General features: G+C 40.2%; 6 protein-coding genes across 8 annotated transcripts; 2 read left to right on the top strand and 4 right to left on the bottom strand.

Annotated features, from left to right (window-relative positions):
* The first annotated feature begins 224 nt into the window (after window positions 1-224).
* On the top strand, window positions 225-1,879 carry AT1G16210 (coiled-coil protein). Its single transcript, NM_101487.5, has 3 exons — window positions 225-1,088; window positions 1,362-1,481; window positions 1,600-1,879. The coding sequence occupies exons 1-3, from the start codon at window positions 531-533 to the stop codon at window positions 1,624-1,626; spliced, it is 705 nt and encodes a 234-aa protein (NP_563993.1). The 5' UTR covers window positions 225-530; the 3' UTR covers window positions 1,627-1,879.
* RAD23A (Rad23 UV excision repair protein family) lies at window positions 1,875-4,859 on the bottom strand. Of its 2 annotated transcripts, NM_101486.3 has the most exons (12): window positions 4,646-4,859; window positions 4,211-4,372; window positions 3,876-3,914; window positions 3,748-3,786; window positions 3,588-3,661; window positions 3,317-3,494; window positions 3,117-3,239; window positions 2,963-3,028; window positions 2,712-2,759; window positions 2,525-2,634; window positions 2,295-2,379; window positions 1,875-2,202 (listed from the first exon to the last, which is right to left on the bottom strand). In NM_101486.3, the coding sequence occupies exons 1-12, from the start codon at window positions 4,709-4,711 to the stop codon at window positions 2,086-2,088; spliced, it is 1,107 nt and encodes a 368-aa protein (NP_173070.1). In that variant the 5' UTR covers window positions 4,712-4,859; the 3' UTR covers window positions 1,875-2,085. The 2 variants fall into 2 exon arrangements, with proteins under 2 accessions (NP_173070.1, NP_001323115.1); NM_001332212.1 differs by having other exon boundaries at window positions 4,211-4,832.
* Window positions 4,860-5,075: 216 nt separating this feature from the next.
* Window positions 5,076-7,928, bottom strand: AT1G16180 (Serinc-domain containing serine and sphingolipid biosynthesis protein). 2 transcript variants are annotated; one of them, NM_101485.4, is made up of 7 exons: window positions 7,447-7,928; window positions 6,890-7,115; window positions 6,576-6,815; window positions 6,383-6,494; window positions 6,129-6,303; window positions 5,790-6,030; window positions 5,076-5,594 (listed from the first exon to the last, which is right to left on the bottom strand). In NM_101485.4, the coding sequence occupies exons 2-7, from the start codon at window positions 7,071-7,073 to the stop codon at window positions 5,308-5,310; spliced, it is 1,239 nt and encodes a 412-aa protein (NP_173069.1). In that variant the 5' UTR covers window positions 7,074-7,115; window positions 7,447-7,928; the 3' UTR covers window positions 5,076-5,307. The 2 variants fall into 2 exon arrangements, with proteins under 2 accessions (NP_173069.1, NP_001185008.1); NM_001198079.1 differs by having other exon boundaries at window positions 6,890-7,118; window positions 7,447-7,551.
* A 47-nt stretch (window positions 7,929-7,975) lies between these two features.
* On the top strand, window positions 7,976-9,312 carry AT1G16170 (ephrin-A3 protein). Its single transcript, NM_101484.5, has 2 exons — window positions 7,976-8,411; window positions 8,805-9,312. The coding sequence occupies exon 2, from the start codon at window positions 8,826-8,828 to the stop codon at window positions 9,102-9,104; it is 279 nt and encodes a 92-aa protein (NP_563992.1). The 5' UTR covers window positions 7,976-8,411; window positions 8,805-8,825; the 3' UTR covers window positions 9,105-9,312.
* Window positions 9,313-9,476: 164 nt separating this feature from the next.
* WAKL5 (wall associated kinase-like 5) lies at window positions 9,477-12,212 on the bottom strand. Its single transcript, NM_101483.2, has 3 exons — window positions 11,114-12,212; window positions 10,915-11,037; window positions 9,477-10,829 (listed from the first exon to the last, which is right to left on the bottom strand). The coding sequence occupies exons 1-3, from the start codon at window positions 12,063-12,065 to the stop codon at window positions 9,709-9,711; spliced, it is 2,196 nt and encodes a 731-aa protein (NP_173067.2). The 5' UTR covers window positions 12,066-12,212; the 3' UTR covers window positions 9,477-9,708.
* A 705-nt stretch (window positions 12,213-12,917) lies between these two features.
* WAKL4 (wall associated kinase-like 4) lies at window positions 12,918-15,680 on the bottom strand. The gene is made up of 3 exons (NM_001332211.1): window positions 14,630-15,680; window positions 14,422-14,544; window positions 12,918-14,329 (listed from the first exon to the last, which is right to left on the bottom strand). The coding sequence occupies exons 1-3, from the start codon at window positions 15,561-15,563 to the stop codon at window positions 13,101-13,103; spliced, it is 2,286 nt and encodes a 761-aa protein (NP_001319018.1). The 5' UTR covers window positions 15,564-15,680; the 3' UTR covers window positions 12,918-13,100.
* Window positions 15,681-15,789: the final 109 nt, after the last annotated feature.

The following is a 15,789-nucleotide window of genomic DNA, read 5'->3' as shown; positions in this document are numbered from 1 at the left end:
ACTCTTCCTAAGAATATGCATCAAGTGTATATAATTGTTACATACGTTGTTTCTTGTGAAAAAAAAAAAAATACACTAGATTCTCCTCCTATCAAAACCTAATGTCTAAGAGAAGTAAAAGTCTATAGTGTGTGATCAATTACTTTACAAAGCAAACTAAATTATGGTTATTGCCAATTTAAAATAGTTCAAATTTCCCAAACTCCATCAAAACTTGGGCTTTTCTCGGATTAAGTTGGTTGAACCGTTAAGCGGCCCTCTAAACTTTGGACAAGGGATTGTAGTGGATTTTTGAAAAAAAGAATCCCGGTTAACGACCTTAACAAATGAAATGATCGATCGGTTGTTGACCCAGCTTTTGAGCCACCGCCTTAACCAAACAAAGCTGTTAAGATCGAACCAGTCAATTCTCAGCTCTGAGCGGTACGGTTAATTCATTTCTTATCTATCACACAAAGTTGAATCGTAACCCTAAGCGAATTCAACAATCGAGAGAGCGAGAGAGATCAATTAACCCCAGCGAATCGAATATGCCGAAGAAGATGGGTCTGAACAGCAAGGCGGAGGTCGCCAAATCTCGTAAGAACGCCGCGGAGGCTGAGCAGAAGGATCGTCAGACTCGGGAGAAAGAGGAACAATACTGGCGCGAGGCGGAAGGTCCCAAATCCAAAGCGGTGAAGAAGCGAGAAGAGGAAGCGGAGAAGAAGGCAGAGACCGCCGCTAAGAAATTGGAGGCGAAGCGTCTGGCTGAGCAGGAGGAGAAAGAGTTGGAGAAGGCTTTGAAAAAGCCAGACAAGAAGGCGAATCGCGTCACTGTGCCGGTTCCTAAGGTCACAGAGGCTGAGCTCATCCGAAGACGCGAGGAAGATCAAGTGGCTCTGGCTAAGAAAGCAGAAGACTCTAAGAAGAAACAGACTCGCATGGCAGGGGAAGATGAGTATGAAAAGATGGTTCTGGTGACCAATACCAATCGCGATGATTCTCTCATCGAGGCACATACCGTTGACGAGGCTCTTGCACGGATTACTGTGTCAGATAACCTGCCCGTTGATCGACACCCGGAGAAGAGGCTCAAGGCTTCTTTTAAGGTATACCTCGTGTGCCTTTTGCTATAATGCTTCTTGATTCATAGCACTTGTGTTTGATGTTCAGATTCCGTCATTATAGAGGAAATTAGTAGTTGCTCCTTGTAGTGGATCATATTAGCAGACAATCCGGATTGTTCTTGTATGAATTTTTGAAGTTATATATTAGGAGAGTTCTGTTGTTGAAATGATAATTGTTTGATAGATTGATCATGATACGCAAAGCCAAATTCTGGTGGATCTATATACTGAGTTGTTTCTATGATTGTGATTTAGGCATATGAAGAAGTGGAACTTCCAAGGCTCAAGTCTGAGAAACCAGGTCTAACTCACACACAGTACAAGGACTTGATATGGAAGATGTGGAAGAAATCACCAGATAATCCTCTTAACCAGGTAAGTGATAATCCATCTTGCGTTTGTAGCAAATAAGTTTGCAGTTAACACACCTAAAGGTCTCTGGAAGTAGTAGGCAGAGGTGTTGATTAATAGGGATGGATTATTGTTAAAACAGGCTGCGGCTGCTGCTGCTAATGAGTGAAATGCAACCTGGAGTCAGAACAATGGAAGGTGTGATGAAGAAGGAGATGCATGGCAGAGAGCATGATGAAAATCTTTTGTTTCCCAGAAAATATGTTTAGTGAGAGATACTGTGTAACATTGCTTATTGTTTCTTGTGCTTTGTGTATAAACACTATGATATAGCCAGACAATATCGATTTAATAAGGATACCTGTGAGCTGGAATAATCACAATCACACAACATGCGAGTATGACCACAATTTATTTAAAACCATATCATATTGTTAATAATCATTTCAGTAGAGAGAAACACAATGAATTGTGTTTACAGTGTGGAAAACGCAGATTATTCTTCAAGGTAAATATGGAGGTGTAAGATATAATCATTTGATTCTCTGAGCATAGTAACAGTTCAGATAAAAGGGGTGGAGAAACAAAACAAAATCTTGTGCTTTGTTCAGGTTAAAAGGCTCGGAACTCAGTCTTCAAAATCTGCTGAGTGCTCTAGTAGATAGTTTGCAGCCAATTCCTCGTTACGGTCACAGGAAAGGAAGGCTTCTATGACTATTGCTCTATCAAACCCCATTGCCTCAAGCTGATCAGAAAGGTTTAACGCAAGTGTTAGAAGGGATGAGAAATGGCATTACATGTTGAGATAATGGTGGTGAGGAATGTAAGTGTAGGTACCCGTTCAATTGATTCTTGCTCTTCAGGGGTAACGTTGACTGAGTGGGGCATTTCTTGATCAGGTTGATCGAAGATATCCACATCCCTGAATGTTTTAAGCAATTAATAAGAGGCATTGAGTCATGGGATCACATATATTCATATAGACGTGATTGCTCTGATCAATCACTAATTTAGCGATTCAACCAGTGGCCCAAACAAGAAAACGATCTCCAGTATATAGTACTAACCCGTCAGATCCTTCGTAGGGCTCGTTTAGTAACTGAAGAAATTCGGCTTGGTTCTCTTGAATTAGCCTCAGAAGTTGGGGGTTCTGCTTTCCGAGCTCTTGAAGCATAGGCTGTAACAGAAACAGCAATGAAATCGTGAGATGTTCAGAAGCAATAAAAAGTCAGACTAAGATTAAGATTCACTCACCTGCAGAATCTGGGGGTTGGAATTGACCATGGAGCGTAATTGTTGGAACTATAACAAATGGAAATGTAACAAGATAAGTGTATGAAGAAGAAGCATCGAATGTTCAAAGCAATATCACATAGAAGTAGGCTAAAATACACCTCCATGAAGGTGATGAAACAGGCTTCTAACAAATCTAGCAACCAAGTTTCAAATCCTTAATCATTCTACTCGACTCACTAATGAAAAGAGGGTACGGATATAATGACAACCTGATCATTGCCTCTGAGGAATTCAAGCGTTCCAAGATCTCCACCTGCTGCATCAGAAACTGCTTCCTGGGAAAGAAAAAAAAAACCGTGCCTTGCAATGGGAACTCAACTTCTATAAACTCTTTCCAATGAATCAAAAGTACCATGCTCATACCTGGGGAAACAAATCCAGAGGAGATGAATTAGGGCCTCCAGAGGGAGGAGGAGCAGTAAGTTCTCTACCAGATCCTACTCCAGATAAATTAGTTGCTGGAATGGTTACTGTTTCAGGAATTCCCTGAAAATTAAAATAGACATCAGCAGTTTCAATCCCTTCAAATATTCACAGAACACTGTTACAGAGAAGGGGCATACAGAATATAGATAATCCACTGCTCTCTCAGGGTTGTTATATGCTGCACGAAGTGCACGAGTAACCGTTTCTTTGTCCCAACTGCCTCCTCCCATTTCCATTATTTGTTGAACCATTTGCTCAATACTACTGCCACTAACTAAAGTTGAAGCAGCTTGACCATAGGTGTCACTTTGTGCCCTGCAATGGTGTGGAGATCATAGAGAATATAGAACTTGATTACTGAAAAACAAAAATTCCCAATAAAGCCTCTTGTTCAAGAATAAAATTTACGTTGGTTGTTCTTGAACGGGAGTAGAATTTGAAGCCGGCACAGCAATAGACTGGGTTGTCGACGGAGCTGCAAGCTGGTTGATTGATAGAAACTTGTGTTAAATGAACCAAGGAAACAAAATGTGGACTGCACAATTCCCAAACAATGTAAGAAAATTACCGTGGTTGAAGATATGGTAGATGTCGTGGTAGAAGTAGGCTGTGAGATAGAAAGAAAGTTCTTCAACGAGGAATACTGAACTGACCAAGTGATGTGCACAAACATGAGAAACTAAGAAATAAGCTTACCTGAGTAGAAGAGGGACCAGCTGAACTTGCAGTTTTGCTCTATCCATTGCAAAAAAAAAAAAGCAAAGATGTTGTCAGCACAAGCACATAGGTTCCCTTGTAGCGTTTCTTAATTTGTTATTTATTCACCTATCATCTAAGCTTCCACTAGAAATATGTATTGCTTATAACAAAAACAAAGTTTTATCAATATGAGTTTCTGCTATTGCGATCATTAGTCATAGAAAACACAGCCACTATATCTAATGGGACTAAGAAGGATATATAAATCCAGGTTGCTTAGAGTGACTCACACTAAGCACTATCTAGGATCATAAAAGAAATCAGATAGGTACCTTGCTAAGCATCACGACAAGAAAACCCTCCTCGGTAACCTTGTTCTCCACCAAGGTAGTTTCATCTTTCAAAACCTTTCCATTGTGAATCAGTAATTGCTGCCCACAAGGATAGTTGTCTTTGCTTTGTGAATCTTCAATATTCTTCTTCACCGCCATTATCTTCAAAGCAAAGTAGAAAAATTCCAGGATATAACCATGTAAGAACTCATAGACAAATACACTCACTCAACCCATCCATTTCATCGGAAAAAAAAAAACTCAAAATTCTAAATCTAGCATTTCTAGAAAGCTGTTCAACAAGTCACATGTTTCATAACCCAGATTGGTATAGCAGCATCTCTCATCTTCAGAAGATATCTAAATCTACTGATTTCCTAATACAGTATTACACGTAGGTACGGACCAAGGAAGCGGAAAAGGAGAAGGACTAACCGTGTCGGTGGGAAGAACCCTAATCTCAAAATGGCTACCCTTGAGAGTCTTAACAGTGAGCTTCATGTCGACGAATGAGACTAGAAGATATAACCGGCGGCGTCAGCAAAGTCCGGCGAGGGAGCGAAAAATAGAGAGTGACCTAAAAGAGCTTTTTGATTTTCAATCACTGTACAACAATGCCGACTTTATCAAACAGTCGCTGTCAACAACATAGCGTTTTAAAACGCGGCAAGAGCTCCACGTGCATCGCACGTGACACACCCTTCTTTCTAAAATTTACCCGGATAAAACATTAATCAATCCAGTGCAATTTTTTTAATTTCCGGTTTACTACCTTACCAGTATAATAATCATAACAATGATCGGTACGTTTAACATATGATAATTTAATCAGAATTCATTCATACCAGCCTTGCGCCACCGTTTTGACCAAACAAAACACAAACGCGAATCGGGCAAAACGCAATTGTGGAGAAGTCGAGACAGATGAAAATTACGAGAAAGGAATTTATTTATATCATCTTCATATTACAGAAGGGCCAACAAAGGCCATTCGTGATTAAGCACACGATGTTCTATTATAGTAGAAAGATCGAATATTTTTTTACAAATTGAAGATTCATGAAAAGTTATTCAGAATCTCAAGTAGATGCATTAGCTCAGAACTCACGGTCGGGGAAGAGAATGGGAGCAACAAGGGACCAGATGAAGAGACCAGCAGTGGCCCAGCTGGTCACAACACGGACCCACACTGAAGGCCACCCGACATCCACCAGCTTACCACTTTCACCAACTGAAGTTGACCAGCCGGTTAGGAGCATTGCAGAGTACATGCTCGCAAGGGAGAAGATGATGTGGAAGAATGCGTATGAGTATGAAACTGGTTTTTTATTCTCTTTCTCTTCCTTCTCTTCTGCTTTCCCGTCTATCGGAAGCAGAGGCTTCTCTGAAAATTTTCATTGAAAGGAAATACGTTATGATACTTAGAAGCAACTCTCAAACACTCACACAACAAGGTTTCAATATAGGGATTTAGAATATATGTTTCAGTTCAGGTTTGATTCGAGTTTCCGAATGAATCCTTATCTTGCAATATAAGGAGGCAAAGTATAGGAGAAGGTTTTTTTTGTCAGAAACATACCTGCGCGAGGAGAATCAGGAGGGGAGAGAAGAGTAGTGGAAGAACCAGCACGAACAGCAGAATAAACAACCGAGAGAACAGTTGTGAGTAAGCCAATGGTCATTGTGCCTGTTGAAACAGCTTTAGAGTGATTGTGGAGACCATTGCACTCGTAATCCCGGGGTTCACTTGCAAGTCCACTGTAACAGAGGTACATGCAGTACAGAGATATAACCGATGCTGGTAAAATGCTTCCACCGACCTGCAAAAGAATAGGTTAATTTGACTTCAGTGAGCCTGAAATTGGGAATCAAATAAGATCTCAGATAAGAGAAATATAAGGTTTCAGTCAAAACTTACAGTAGGATGCAAAACTACAATGGCAAAGACGAATACAAATATCAAAGTCATGATAATGAAGAAGGTGTTGAGTCCACAATCATGTCCAGATGGAGTAAACCAGTGGAAGAGAAACCCAGAGAAGACGAATGTTGCCAAGTAACATACAAGAGAAACAACGAGCAAAGCAGCATACCTATATATAAAAGTCAAGTACTTAGATTAGTAGTGGGATAATGAAGTCACATGATTTAATTGCAAATATATTTACTAACCAGAACTGCTCGTCGTAGCCAACCCATGTGTCATTCCATCCATGAACAAAATCCAAAAGAAGTACAACTTGAACAAGCAGGAAAAATCCAGCACCAAACTTTGACATCGACTCTGCAAGATGTAAAATTGATTCCCATTAGTTCCAAGTTAATCGATTCACTAATCACTTTGCAATGATAAACAGAAACTTACCATAGAAACTGATGATTTCATTTGGAAGGAAGAACATAAAGATGACTAAAATGCACCAACAGATTATTTTCATCATCCAACCACCATGGTGTATACCATCACGAGGGTCTTTCTGATTTTTCACACCGATCATCATAACCGATAGAATAGAGAAAAACAAGAAATTCCCTAAGCTGACACGCAACACAGCATCAGTCTCAAACCATTCACGATCAGGTGTCTTGTGAAAATGGTTAATCCCTGCACACAATGTCAATGATTAGTTGCATACACCAAAATAATCTCACGAGAAGTATAATAACAAAAAAACTTACAAGGGAGCTTCTCCATGAGAGGAGCAGCAACTTCACGGAGAATCCATGAAACGATTAAGGAAAGTGCAAAGAGACCACAGTAAGCAATTCTAGCAGAACGTCTGCTGATCCCAGAAACCACAGTACGGCAAGCATCGCAGGCACAAGCAGCACAACACGATGCGAGACAAGAAGCTGCAAACATCTTCTTTCTCCTCTCAGATTAAAGGTTGGATTCAATATTCAGCTGCTAGTATCAACCAAAACGCAAACACAAATCATCAAAACACAAATCATCAAACAAACAAAAAAAACTAATTTCGGATGGAGACGGTAAGAAAAGCAGCTTTTTAAAGACCGAATCGAAAATTAATCAATTTTGCTCAGAGATAAACAGAATTATTTGGAATCAATTGAAATTGGTTAAAATAAGCTGAAATTTATCCCCAAATTCGAGATGAAATCATAGCTCCCGATCTAAAGCTTCACCCGAGAAACCTAGCTTTAGGGATTGAATTTGACCTCTGGAACAAAAGAAGGAAAACGAAAATCGCTTGAGAAAGAGAGAATCAAAATACCTTGCGATCGATCAAAAACCTTGAGCTATCCTCTCCTTGAAAAGTAAAACAACTCGTTGTTTCTTTATTATCTCGCTCCTGATTTCGGACTTTTGACCAACTTACAAAGGAACTAGTAAACCATCAATACCAAGTTTTCATGTTTGGCCCACTAATGGCCCAAATTATTTTAATTTCTCCTTCTGTTTATCATGCATGGGCTTTTGATTAAGATAGACCTCTACTAAAACCTTGCAAGTCTCCTTACAAAGAAAAAGAAAAAAGTTATAAAAAAAAAACTCTAGGCTATTGGGGGTAAATAGTTTTGGTTTGGATGCTAAATGCTAACCGGCTAAAGTGATTCACGGCAACGGCAACTCAGTCTATTAGGATTTCAGTGCAACTAAAACAATGTATTTTAGACTTTTAGTTTAGTTGGAAGCAAACCAAAATATTGAACACCTCATACTGTCATACAAATACAATATACAAAAGTACTAAACATTATCGTGATTACTAGAACATGAGTTGTCTTCTCGTTAATGATTAAAAAAGTTTATCTTAATACGTATTCGTAAATGCCCTCTGGAAGCTGCAAGAGTCAGATCATAGTCCTAGGTAAATGTCATCACTCATCATCGGATTCTAACAACATGCCCATCATCTTCAAAACACAAAGGAGTGGAAGCTAACAAACAACGCATCATCATTTTTTTGTCCTCTTTATATATCTTCTTTCCTATTTTTTATCTTTTTATTGTTTTGTATATAAAATCCCTAAATTCCCGTTTTATGTAACGGACATAATAAGCCGCGTACGGCGTATCCGGCAAATCGGCCCAGCTCGAGCCATCATCAATCTACGGAGGAGATCCATCTCTCTCTCTCTCTCCATATCGCAACAACACTGCTGAAGATTTCGGGGGTTGTCGACGGAGCTGGAATCTAGCTTTTTCTTCTCCAGATCTCTAAACCGATTCTCACCGGTTCGTTTTCTAATAATCTTTCACCTACTTCGGATCTGTTTCCCTCGATTATCCAATGTGCATCGATCGCGAGTTGTTGTTGTTGTGTATTGTGATTGATGATTGATTGAGAATGACGTTATTGTTGGCAATTTGTTGCTTTCATTTTCATCTTTCGTATACGATCCAAGCTCTTTTGTAATTATAATTATGACTAATGTCGTTTCCACAACCAATCAAAACAGCGATATGTGTCTCGAATTCTTGTTTCTCATTGACATTTATGATGGTTTATGATGGAAAAGTGATCTCCCAAATGTTACATTCAATCTGATTGTGATGATCTCCTTTTCATAGCATGTTTATGTTTCTTGTAAAATTGTGTTAAAACGACTTGTGTGTCAATTTTTGCAGGTTAATTGGTATTATAAAGCCATGGTTCTTGATGGGCTTGTATCTTCACCGTCAAGGAGACAACAATGTCTAAAGAAGCAGTGGGACGAGTTGGGTAGCTGGTCGACTCTTATTCAGAGGCATCAATATCTCTTAACAGCTTTGGCTCTTTTGGCTTTCCTCTGTACTGTTTATCTTTACTTTGCAGTCACTTTAGGCGCTAGGCACTCGTCCTGCTATGGCTTGACCGGGAAAGACAAGGCAATGTGTCAATTACAACTTGTTCAAGCTCTCTCCAAAGGGAAACTTAAATTCTTCTAGACTGTTTATCTATCGGTGAAAGTTTGAAACCCCCACATTTATTGTTCTTGTACTAAAACATTCTTTTTCTTCTTTATTCTATAATGCAATTTGTGTGTATTATTACATGGTGAAATAAAACCAGAGATTCATAATTGAAAGATAACTTTATTTCATCAGATGAGATGAGAGTATACATGTGCACTGTTTTGAGTCGGATCGTCACCTCCGGTTGTATGTCAAGCCTCTATTAGGCGCTCTTATTAGAGCTCATGCGTTTCTGTATATTTGGGAATTCTTACCAGCGGAATGATGATAGCAGCGGGATATAACTTCTACTACCTACACAGGTCGAGACTCTGAAACTGAAACCATAATGCTTGAAGTCAAACATTTTCTGACACATCGTTGACTCCTAGACAAGTAAGTTTTTCCAGTCATCAAATAATACATTCAAGTCACACCAAAAGTCCACACTTCATTTTCAAAAGTACATGTTAACTTCGAATTTCAAATACACTTTGTGGCTAAAGATGGATGACTTGCTGCCGAGTGATCTTATTGATTTTCTTGTCACCATATACATTACATAAAGGCTGAAATATTCTTGTACACGCTTCCAGAATCATTCTCTGCTGATCTCCATGACTTGGTCCTCTTCATCATCATTTTCAATATGGGCCTCTAAATCTTCAGGTGATGAACGGATCCTCTCCAGCTCGAGTGAAGCCTCTCTCATGTTTGGTCTTTTAATCCCTTTCCGGCTAAGACACTTTCGAGCGAGTTTCGCCACTGCCATCAGTTGGTCAAGCTTGCTTTCTTCTTTGATCCGAATATCAATGATGTCAATCACTCTGTTTTCTTTCATGGCCTCGAGGAAATGAGTTGCCAACCCCCTTCCTTCCTCAGAACGAATTCGGGACAACGGTTTTTCTCCAGTTATGAGCTCTACCAGGACAACCCCGAAACTATAAACATCGCTCTTGTCAGTATATTGGCTTGATAGGAAGTACTCTGGATCCATGTACCCAAAAGTTCCTGCAACCATTGTTGTCAGGTGAGTTTGATCAATGGTTACCGATCTTGATGTTCCGAAATCAGAAACCTTAGCTCCGTATTTTTCATCCAATAGGATATTGGTAGTCTTGATATCTCTGTGGTATATTGGAAATGATGCAGCTGAGTGCATGTATGTTAGAGCTCCCGCGATCTCTATGGCTATGCGAAGACGCACTTCCCAAGTCATCGCATAATCGTCGGATTCATCATGAAGGCGCTTGAACATATCTCCATTGGGAATATATTCGTAAACCAAGATCGGAACCTCTGTTTCCAAGCAACATCCTATTAGTTTCACAATATTCCTATGGTTAATCTGTGAAAGAAGGATGATCTCATTGATGAACTTTTCGAGCTTATCTTCATCGACAACTTTTGATCTTTTAACCGCAATGATCTTGCCATCCACCATCATCCCCTTATACACAGTTCCTTGACTGCCTTTCCCAAGCACCCTCTTCACGCTAAAGTTATCGGTGGCTTTCTTCAACTCTTCTGAGCTAAATAGCCTTGACATGTCTACATTACCGTCATTTGTAGTAGTTAGTTGTTGTTTTAACAACAAGCCTCCATTACGTTTGAAGAACTTCCTGCTACTGATGATCCTCCTTCTCTTTTTTATAAATATAATCAACCCAAGCGTCCCAACAACTAAGAACAATAGTCCCATTAAACCTAAAAGAACCCCTGCAATAACAAGAAAAAACATAAATAACACTGTTTTCTGCTCTACCTTAAAGGATGGTAGATGCAAGGTGCCATTGGAACTCACCTTGTAGCACGAGGGGTTTGGCCGGCTTGATTATCTTGGGCTTGGGATCGCATCTATAGCCTCCAGGCACGTTCACACAAGTGCCTTCTTCACAGATATTAGGTCCTTTGCAATCATCATTGTCTGCATATATATCAATTATCAGTATTAATGATCTGATTTATTCTCAACGAAAAAAGAAGAGGAAACAAACACTTACCAATGCAACCTCCTCTAAGGTATGGATTCCCTGTGAAGCCAAGGGAGCAATAGCAGTTCCTATAACTCATTTCGGAAAAGTAACCATACTCGCAAAGGCAACTATCACCGGATAAGTAAGATCCCGAATATGTCAGATTTATACAACCCAAGGGGTTCCTAAAGCGTGAATCCGTAGTAGCAAAGTACCAACCTAGCTCTACCACCACGTAGCCACCAGCATGGAACTGTTCTGGTATAGTAACATTTGACGGGGAATACCTCTTGCTAGACAAGAAGGCAACCTTGCATCCATCTCCTCCTGAGCTCTCTATATTGACACCTACTGCTTGTGGACGTTCCACCGGTATCCTCGCCTGGCAACATTTGTAACCGTCACATAACAAGTTTGTTACTTCTTGACTACTCTTGCTATCTTTGCAGCTAGATTCACAACCCAAGATCTCTGATTCTATATCCGTCATCAACGCCTTAGTACCGCAACCCACAGCCACGAGGCGGTTCTCGTCGGTGATGAAATATGGGCTGCCCTTGCCCGTGACGTTTAAATCCGGTAGCGACTTTTGGGGTACTTGACTAGTATTACTTGAACAACCTAACGAAGTCACAGGACCTTTGATGTGAACCACTCCGTATTGTTCATTATTACCTTCTGGAAGAGAGATGTTCACCACTTCCCTGTTGATTCTCGACAGGAATGGAACAGTTGTGCCGGACGACCCGGAAGTGGTGGCGTTGCAGACAACCTCGTACCAACCGTTGAGATAACAATCCTTCCCACCGATTCCAAATGGGAACGGAATCGAGATTCCTCCACAGGTTCTGTTACACGAAGTTGAAGAATTCTTACTGTTTGGAGGTGGCGGTGGTGTTGCTGCTGATGAGCCATTCATGAGCTGCAGAGTTAAGACAGAAGCTACAAGACATACAAACCGGTAAGTTTTAGTCTTCATAATTCTTGTATTTTTACTTTGGTCCTTGATCTGATCAATCTCAATCAGCTTTTCTACATGTTAAGGACCTGCCCGATCTGATGTTAAGGTAAAAGTCAATAGAGGTTTAGAAAGAAGCGTGAAGCAAGTTACAAAGCACCTAAAAATTAGTAAACACTACTAAGACTATGGTCAATGTCAATGCCTGAGGGATTATAATTTAAGTTAATGATTGAACGTTGAATATACAAATCCAATATTTTGCTCATGACCATGTGAAAGTAGACCAATGACATTATACTCATTTGACCATCGTCAGTTCGTCACCATGTTGGCATAAGGAATTATAAAACAAATTAAGTTTGGTCAATGTCAATGCCTGAAGGATTCTAATTTAAGTTTAATGAGTTCACGTTGGATTATAAAAATTTAACCTTTTTTCTGATGACCATATGAAAGTAGACCACCACATTATACTCATTTGACCATCGTCACCATGTTGGCATGTTCGTTCAGGATTCAGGATACAAAACAGAAGTTGACCTAAACAACGAATCTATGACCAGTCAAATAAAATGTAATCCAAGGTAGTGGCAATCAGCCGATCACATGGATAATGGATAGATGATGTTGACATTCTTGGTTTTGACTTTTTATTCTGTTAAACATTGAACAAATCTTGCCCACTGAAGTGGTAGCGTAGGAAAGAAGGTTTTCAAGCAGAGGATATCGGAGTTTAAAGCCGTCCAAGTTTGCTGGCGTTGAATCTCCAAAGAGAAAGGCAATGTGTCAATTAGAACACATGTCCAAGGTACCTCCTAAGGGAAACTGAAATCCTTGGAGAGTGTTATCGGTGAAAGCTTAAACCTGATACTGTTTATGACTAAAACATTCTTTCTTTTGAACGTCGAATACATAGAGATGACTGTGGGTACAGACTTATGAAACACATATAATCACATGTACAGACTAGAAACGTTACTTATTATTGTTACATGGTGAAAAGCTAGAAATTCATAATCGAAACATAACATTTTTTCATCAGATGAGGGTATACTACCATGTTCGTAGAGGAACCAGAGGCTCAACATCAGACGCAGGGGATCCGTTATTAAACATAGAGGCTGGAGCAGTCATACCAACATCCCAAGTCTCTTCAATGTTGAGTTCCATGGCTTGATCATCCTCATCATCATCATCATCATCATCATCATCATCATTATGAATCTCTGACTTATAAGATGATGAACGAATCCTCTCCAGCTCAACTGAAACTTCTCTCATGTTTGGCCTCTTCTTCCCTTTTCGGTTTAAACATCTTTTAGCGAGTTTTGCCACTGCCATCACTTGGTCCAGGTTGCATTCATCTTTGATCCGTTCATCAACTATGTCAAGAAATCTGTTCTCTTTCACGGCTGCAACAAAATGAGCTGCAAATCCCCTGTTTTCTTCAGACTGGACACGGGAGGACGGGTTTTTTCCGGTAATGAGCTCCACGAGGACAACTCCAAAACTGTACACATCACTTTTATCCGTAAACTTACTTGATTGAAAGTACTCTGGATCCACGTACCCAAAAGTACCTGCAACTTGAGTTGTCAAGTGAGTTTGATCTATGGTCACCGATCTTGAAGTTCCGAAATCAGACACCTTAACCTGATATTTCTCATCCAGTAGTATGTTGGTAGTCTTGATATCTCTGTGGTATATAGGAAAAGATGCAGCCGAGTGTAGGTACGAAAGTGCTCCTGCAATCTCTATTGCAATGTGAAGGCGCACTTCCCATGTCATGATGTAATCATCACATTCATCTCGAAGACGCTTGCATAAGTCACCGTTCGGAACAAACTCATAAACCAGGACTGGAACTTCCGTCTCAAGGCAACATCCCAAGAGTTTAACAATGTTTCTATGGTTGATCTGCGCTAGAACAACAACTTCATTGATAAACTCTTCTACCTTGTCTTCATCCATGGCTTTCGACCTTTTCACTGCGACGATTCTACCATCAACGAGCATACCTTTGTAAACAGTACCTTGACCTCCTTGCCCAAGAACCCTATTCGTGTTAAAGTTATCAGTAGCTTTCTCCAACTCGTTCGAGCTAAATATCTTTGACATCTCTACATTGCCTTCTTTTCTAGCTAACTGTTGTTTTAACAGCATCCCTCCATTACGCCTGAAGAACACTCTCATTCGACTGCTCCTCCTCTGCTTCTTGATGAACTTGTACAACCCGAAAATTCCAAAGGCGAAAAGCAACAGTGCCGAACCTATAAGAACACCTGCACCACCAAAAGAAACAATATGTACATTACAGAACAAAACAATAATATCTTCAACACAACATTCAAGATAAAATCAAATTGACTTTTACCTTGGAACACTGGCTTGATCTGCCCTGGTTTCTTTGGCTCACACGTAAACCAACCGGGCTTATTCACACAACTTTGGTCTTTGCACCTTTTGCGTCCTATTTCTAGTTTACATTCATCTATGTCTACACGAATTTGATTCATAATCAGTGATAGAAGACTTGATTGAATTCATTAATGGATACAGAAAGAAAAACACGCATCTCTTACCTACACATCCACCTGGAAGGAATGGATTCCCTGCGTAACCCATGGAGTTACAATAGCAACTCCTATAGCTGAATCCAGAGAAGTAGCCGTACGAGCAAACGCAAATCGTCTCGGAACCATACCCGCCATCTTGTGATGCATCTGACACATTCATACAACCTATGGGGCTTAAAACACGAGAATCCGAAGTATCAAAGTACCATCCAAGCTCAACCACCGCGTATCCATCACTATGAAACTCTTCTGGCTCTGTAACATTCAAACTCGAATATTTGTTGCTCGTCAAAAATGCAACTTTGCATCCTCCTTCTGTTGTGTTTTTGTTTTCAGGGATCTCTATGTTGACTCCAATTACTTGCGGCTGCCCTTCCGGTATCCTCGTCTGGCAACATTTATTACCACTGCAGATTTTGTTTCTTACAACTTGGCTGCTACTGTTTCTCTCGTCGCAACTTGACTCGCAACCGATGATCTGCGATTTGACATCCATCATAACGGCCTTGACGTTGCAACCAACGGCCATGAGGAGGTTCTTGTCCGTGAGGAAATAGGGACTGCCTTGGCCTGCAACGTTTAAAGGCTGCGGTGTAAGTGGTTGAGATGTTCCGGTAGAACACCCTGAGGAAGTTACGGGACCTTTGATGTGAACAACTCCGTTAGAGTAGTACTCAGTAGGATCTGGAAGATAGATGTTCACCAATTCTCTGTTGATCCTCGAGAGGAACGGAACAGAGGTTGTGGTGTTACATACAACCTCGTACCACGGGTTTAGATAGCATTCTTTTCCACCGATACCGAAAGGGAAAGGAATTGATATTCCTCCGCAGACTCTGTTACACAGATATGGAGGTTTTCTTGCTGATGAGACGCCAAACAGAGATAAGACAGAGATCACTAGTGGGATACATTGGAGGTTTTGAGTTTCTTTCTTCATACTTGTTTCTCAACTCGTCAAGTCGGTCTTGTTATTTGAGACTTTTTATGTTGTGTAATGAAGGAAGAAAACAAAAATCAAGACTTGCATTTGTTGGACGAAAATGTCAAAGATGAGATAAGATGGATCATGCGTGAAAACTGAAAAGAAATGCAAAACAATGTTTGACCAAAATAGTCTTTGCTCAAAAGTCAACGGATTTCAAAACCATTAATGTAATGGCGAT

This window comes from Arabidopsis thaliana (assembly GCF_000001735.4).
Source record: "Arabidopsis thaliana chromosome 1 sequence".
In the NCBI taxonomy this organism is placed as follows: domain Eukaryota; kingdom Viridiplantae; phylum Streptophyta; class Magnoliopsida; order Brassicales; family Brassicaceae; genus Arabidopsis; species Arabidopsis thaliana.
This window is presented reverse-complemented; position numbering and strand designations above follow the sequence as displayed.

What these genes read in the sequence shown, in the direction of transcription:
- AT1G16210 (NM_101487.5), top strand. Translation starts at nt 531, where the DNA reads ATGCCGAAGAAGATGGGTCTGAACAGCAAGGCGGAGGTCGCCAAATCT. An exon ending in GGCTCAAGGCTTCTTTTAAG is followed by an intron (nt 1,089 to 1,361) that starts GTATACCTCGTG and finishes ATTGTGATTTAG; the next exon opens with GCATATGAAGAAGTGGAACT. An exon ending in CAGATAATCCTCTTAACCAG is followed by an intron (nt 1,482 to 1,599) that starts GTAAGTGATAAT and finishes TTGTTAAAACAG; the next exon opens with GCTGCGGCTGCTGCTGCTAA.
- WAKL4 (NM_001332211.1), bottom strand. Translation starts at nt 15,563, where the DNA reads ATGAAGAAAGAAACTCAAAACCTCCAATGTATCCCACTAGTGATCTCT. An exon ending in CCTTCCAGGTGGATGTGTAG is followed by an intron (nt 14,545 to 14,629) that starts GTAAGAGATGCG and finishes AAATTCGTGTAG; the next exon opens with ACATAGATGAATGTAAACTA. An exon ending in GATCAAGCCAGTGTTCCAAG is followed by an intron (nt 14,330 to 14,421) that starts GTAAAAGTCAAT and finishes TTGGTGGTGCAG; the next exon opens with GTGTTCTTATAGGTTCGGCA.
- AT1G16170 (NM_101484.5), top strand. Translation starts at nt 8,826, where the DNA reads ATGGTTCTTGATGGGCTTGTATCTTCACCGTCAAGGAGACAACAATGT.
- RAD23A (NM_101486.3), bottom strand. Translation starts at nt 4,711, where the DNA reads ATGAAGCTCACTGTTAAGACTCTCAAGGGTAGCCATTTTGAGATTAGG. An exon ending in CAGTGGATTATCTATATTCT is followed by an intron (nt 3,240 to 3,316) that starts GTATGCCCCTTC and finishes TTTAATTTTCAG; the next exon opens with GGAATTCCTGAAACAGTAAC. An exon ending in CCCTACGAAGGATCTGACGG is followed by an intron (nt 2,380 to 2,524) that starts GTTAGTACTATA and finishes TAAAACATTCAG; the next exon opens with GGATGTGGATATCTTCGATC.
- AT1G16180 (NM_101485.4), bottom strand. Translation starts at nt 7,073, where the DNA reads ATGTTTGCAGCTTCTTGTCTCGCATCGTGTTGTGCTGCTTGTGCCTGC. An exon ending in TGAAATCATCAGTTTCTATG is followed by an intron (nt 6,495 to 6,575) that starts GTAAGTTTCTGT and finishes TACATCTTGCAG; the next exon opens with AGTCGATGTCAAAGTTTGGT. An exon ending in GGCTACGACGAGCAGTTCTG is followed by an intron (nt 6,304 to 6,382) that starts GTTAGTAAATAT and finishes TTTTATATATAG; the next exon opens with GTATGCTGCTTTGCTCGTTG.
- WAKL5 (NM_101483.2), bottom strand. Translation starts at nt 12,065, where the DNA reads ATGAAGACTAAAACTTACCGGTTTGTATGTCTTGTAGCTTCTGTCTTA. An exon ending in CCTTAGAGGAGGTTGCATTG is followed by an intron (nt 11,038 to 11,113) that starts GTAAGTGTTTGT and finishes ATATATATGCAG; the next exon opens with ACAATGATGATTGCAAAGGA. An exon ending in CAAACCCCTCGTGCTACAAG is followed by an intron (nt 10,830 to 10,914) that starts GTGAGTTCCAAT and finishes TTGTTATTGCAG; the next exon opens with GGGTTCTTTTAGGTTTAATG.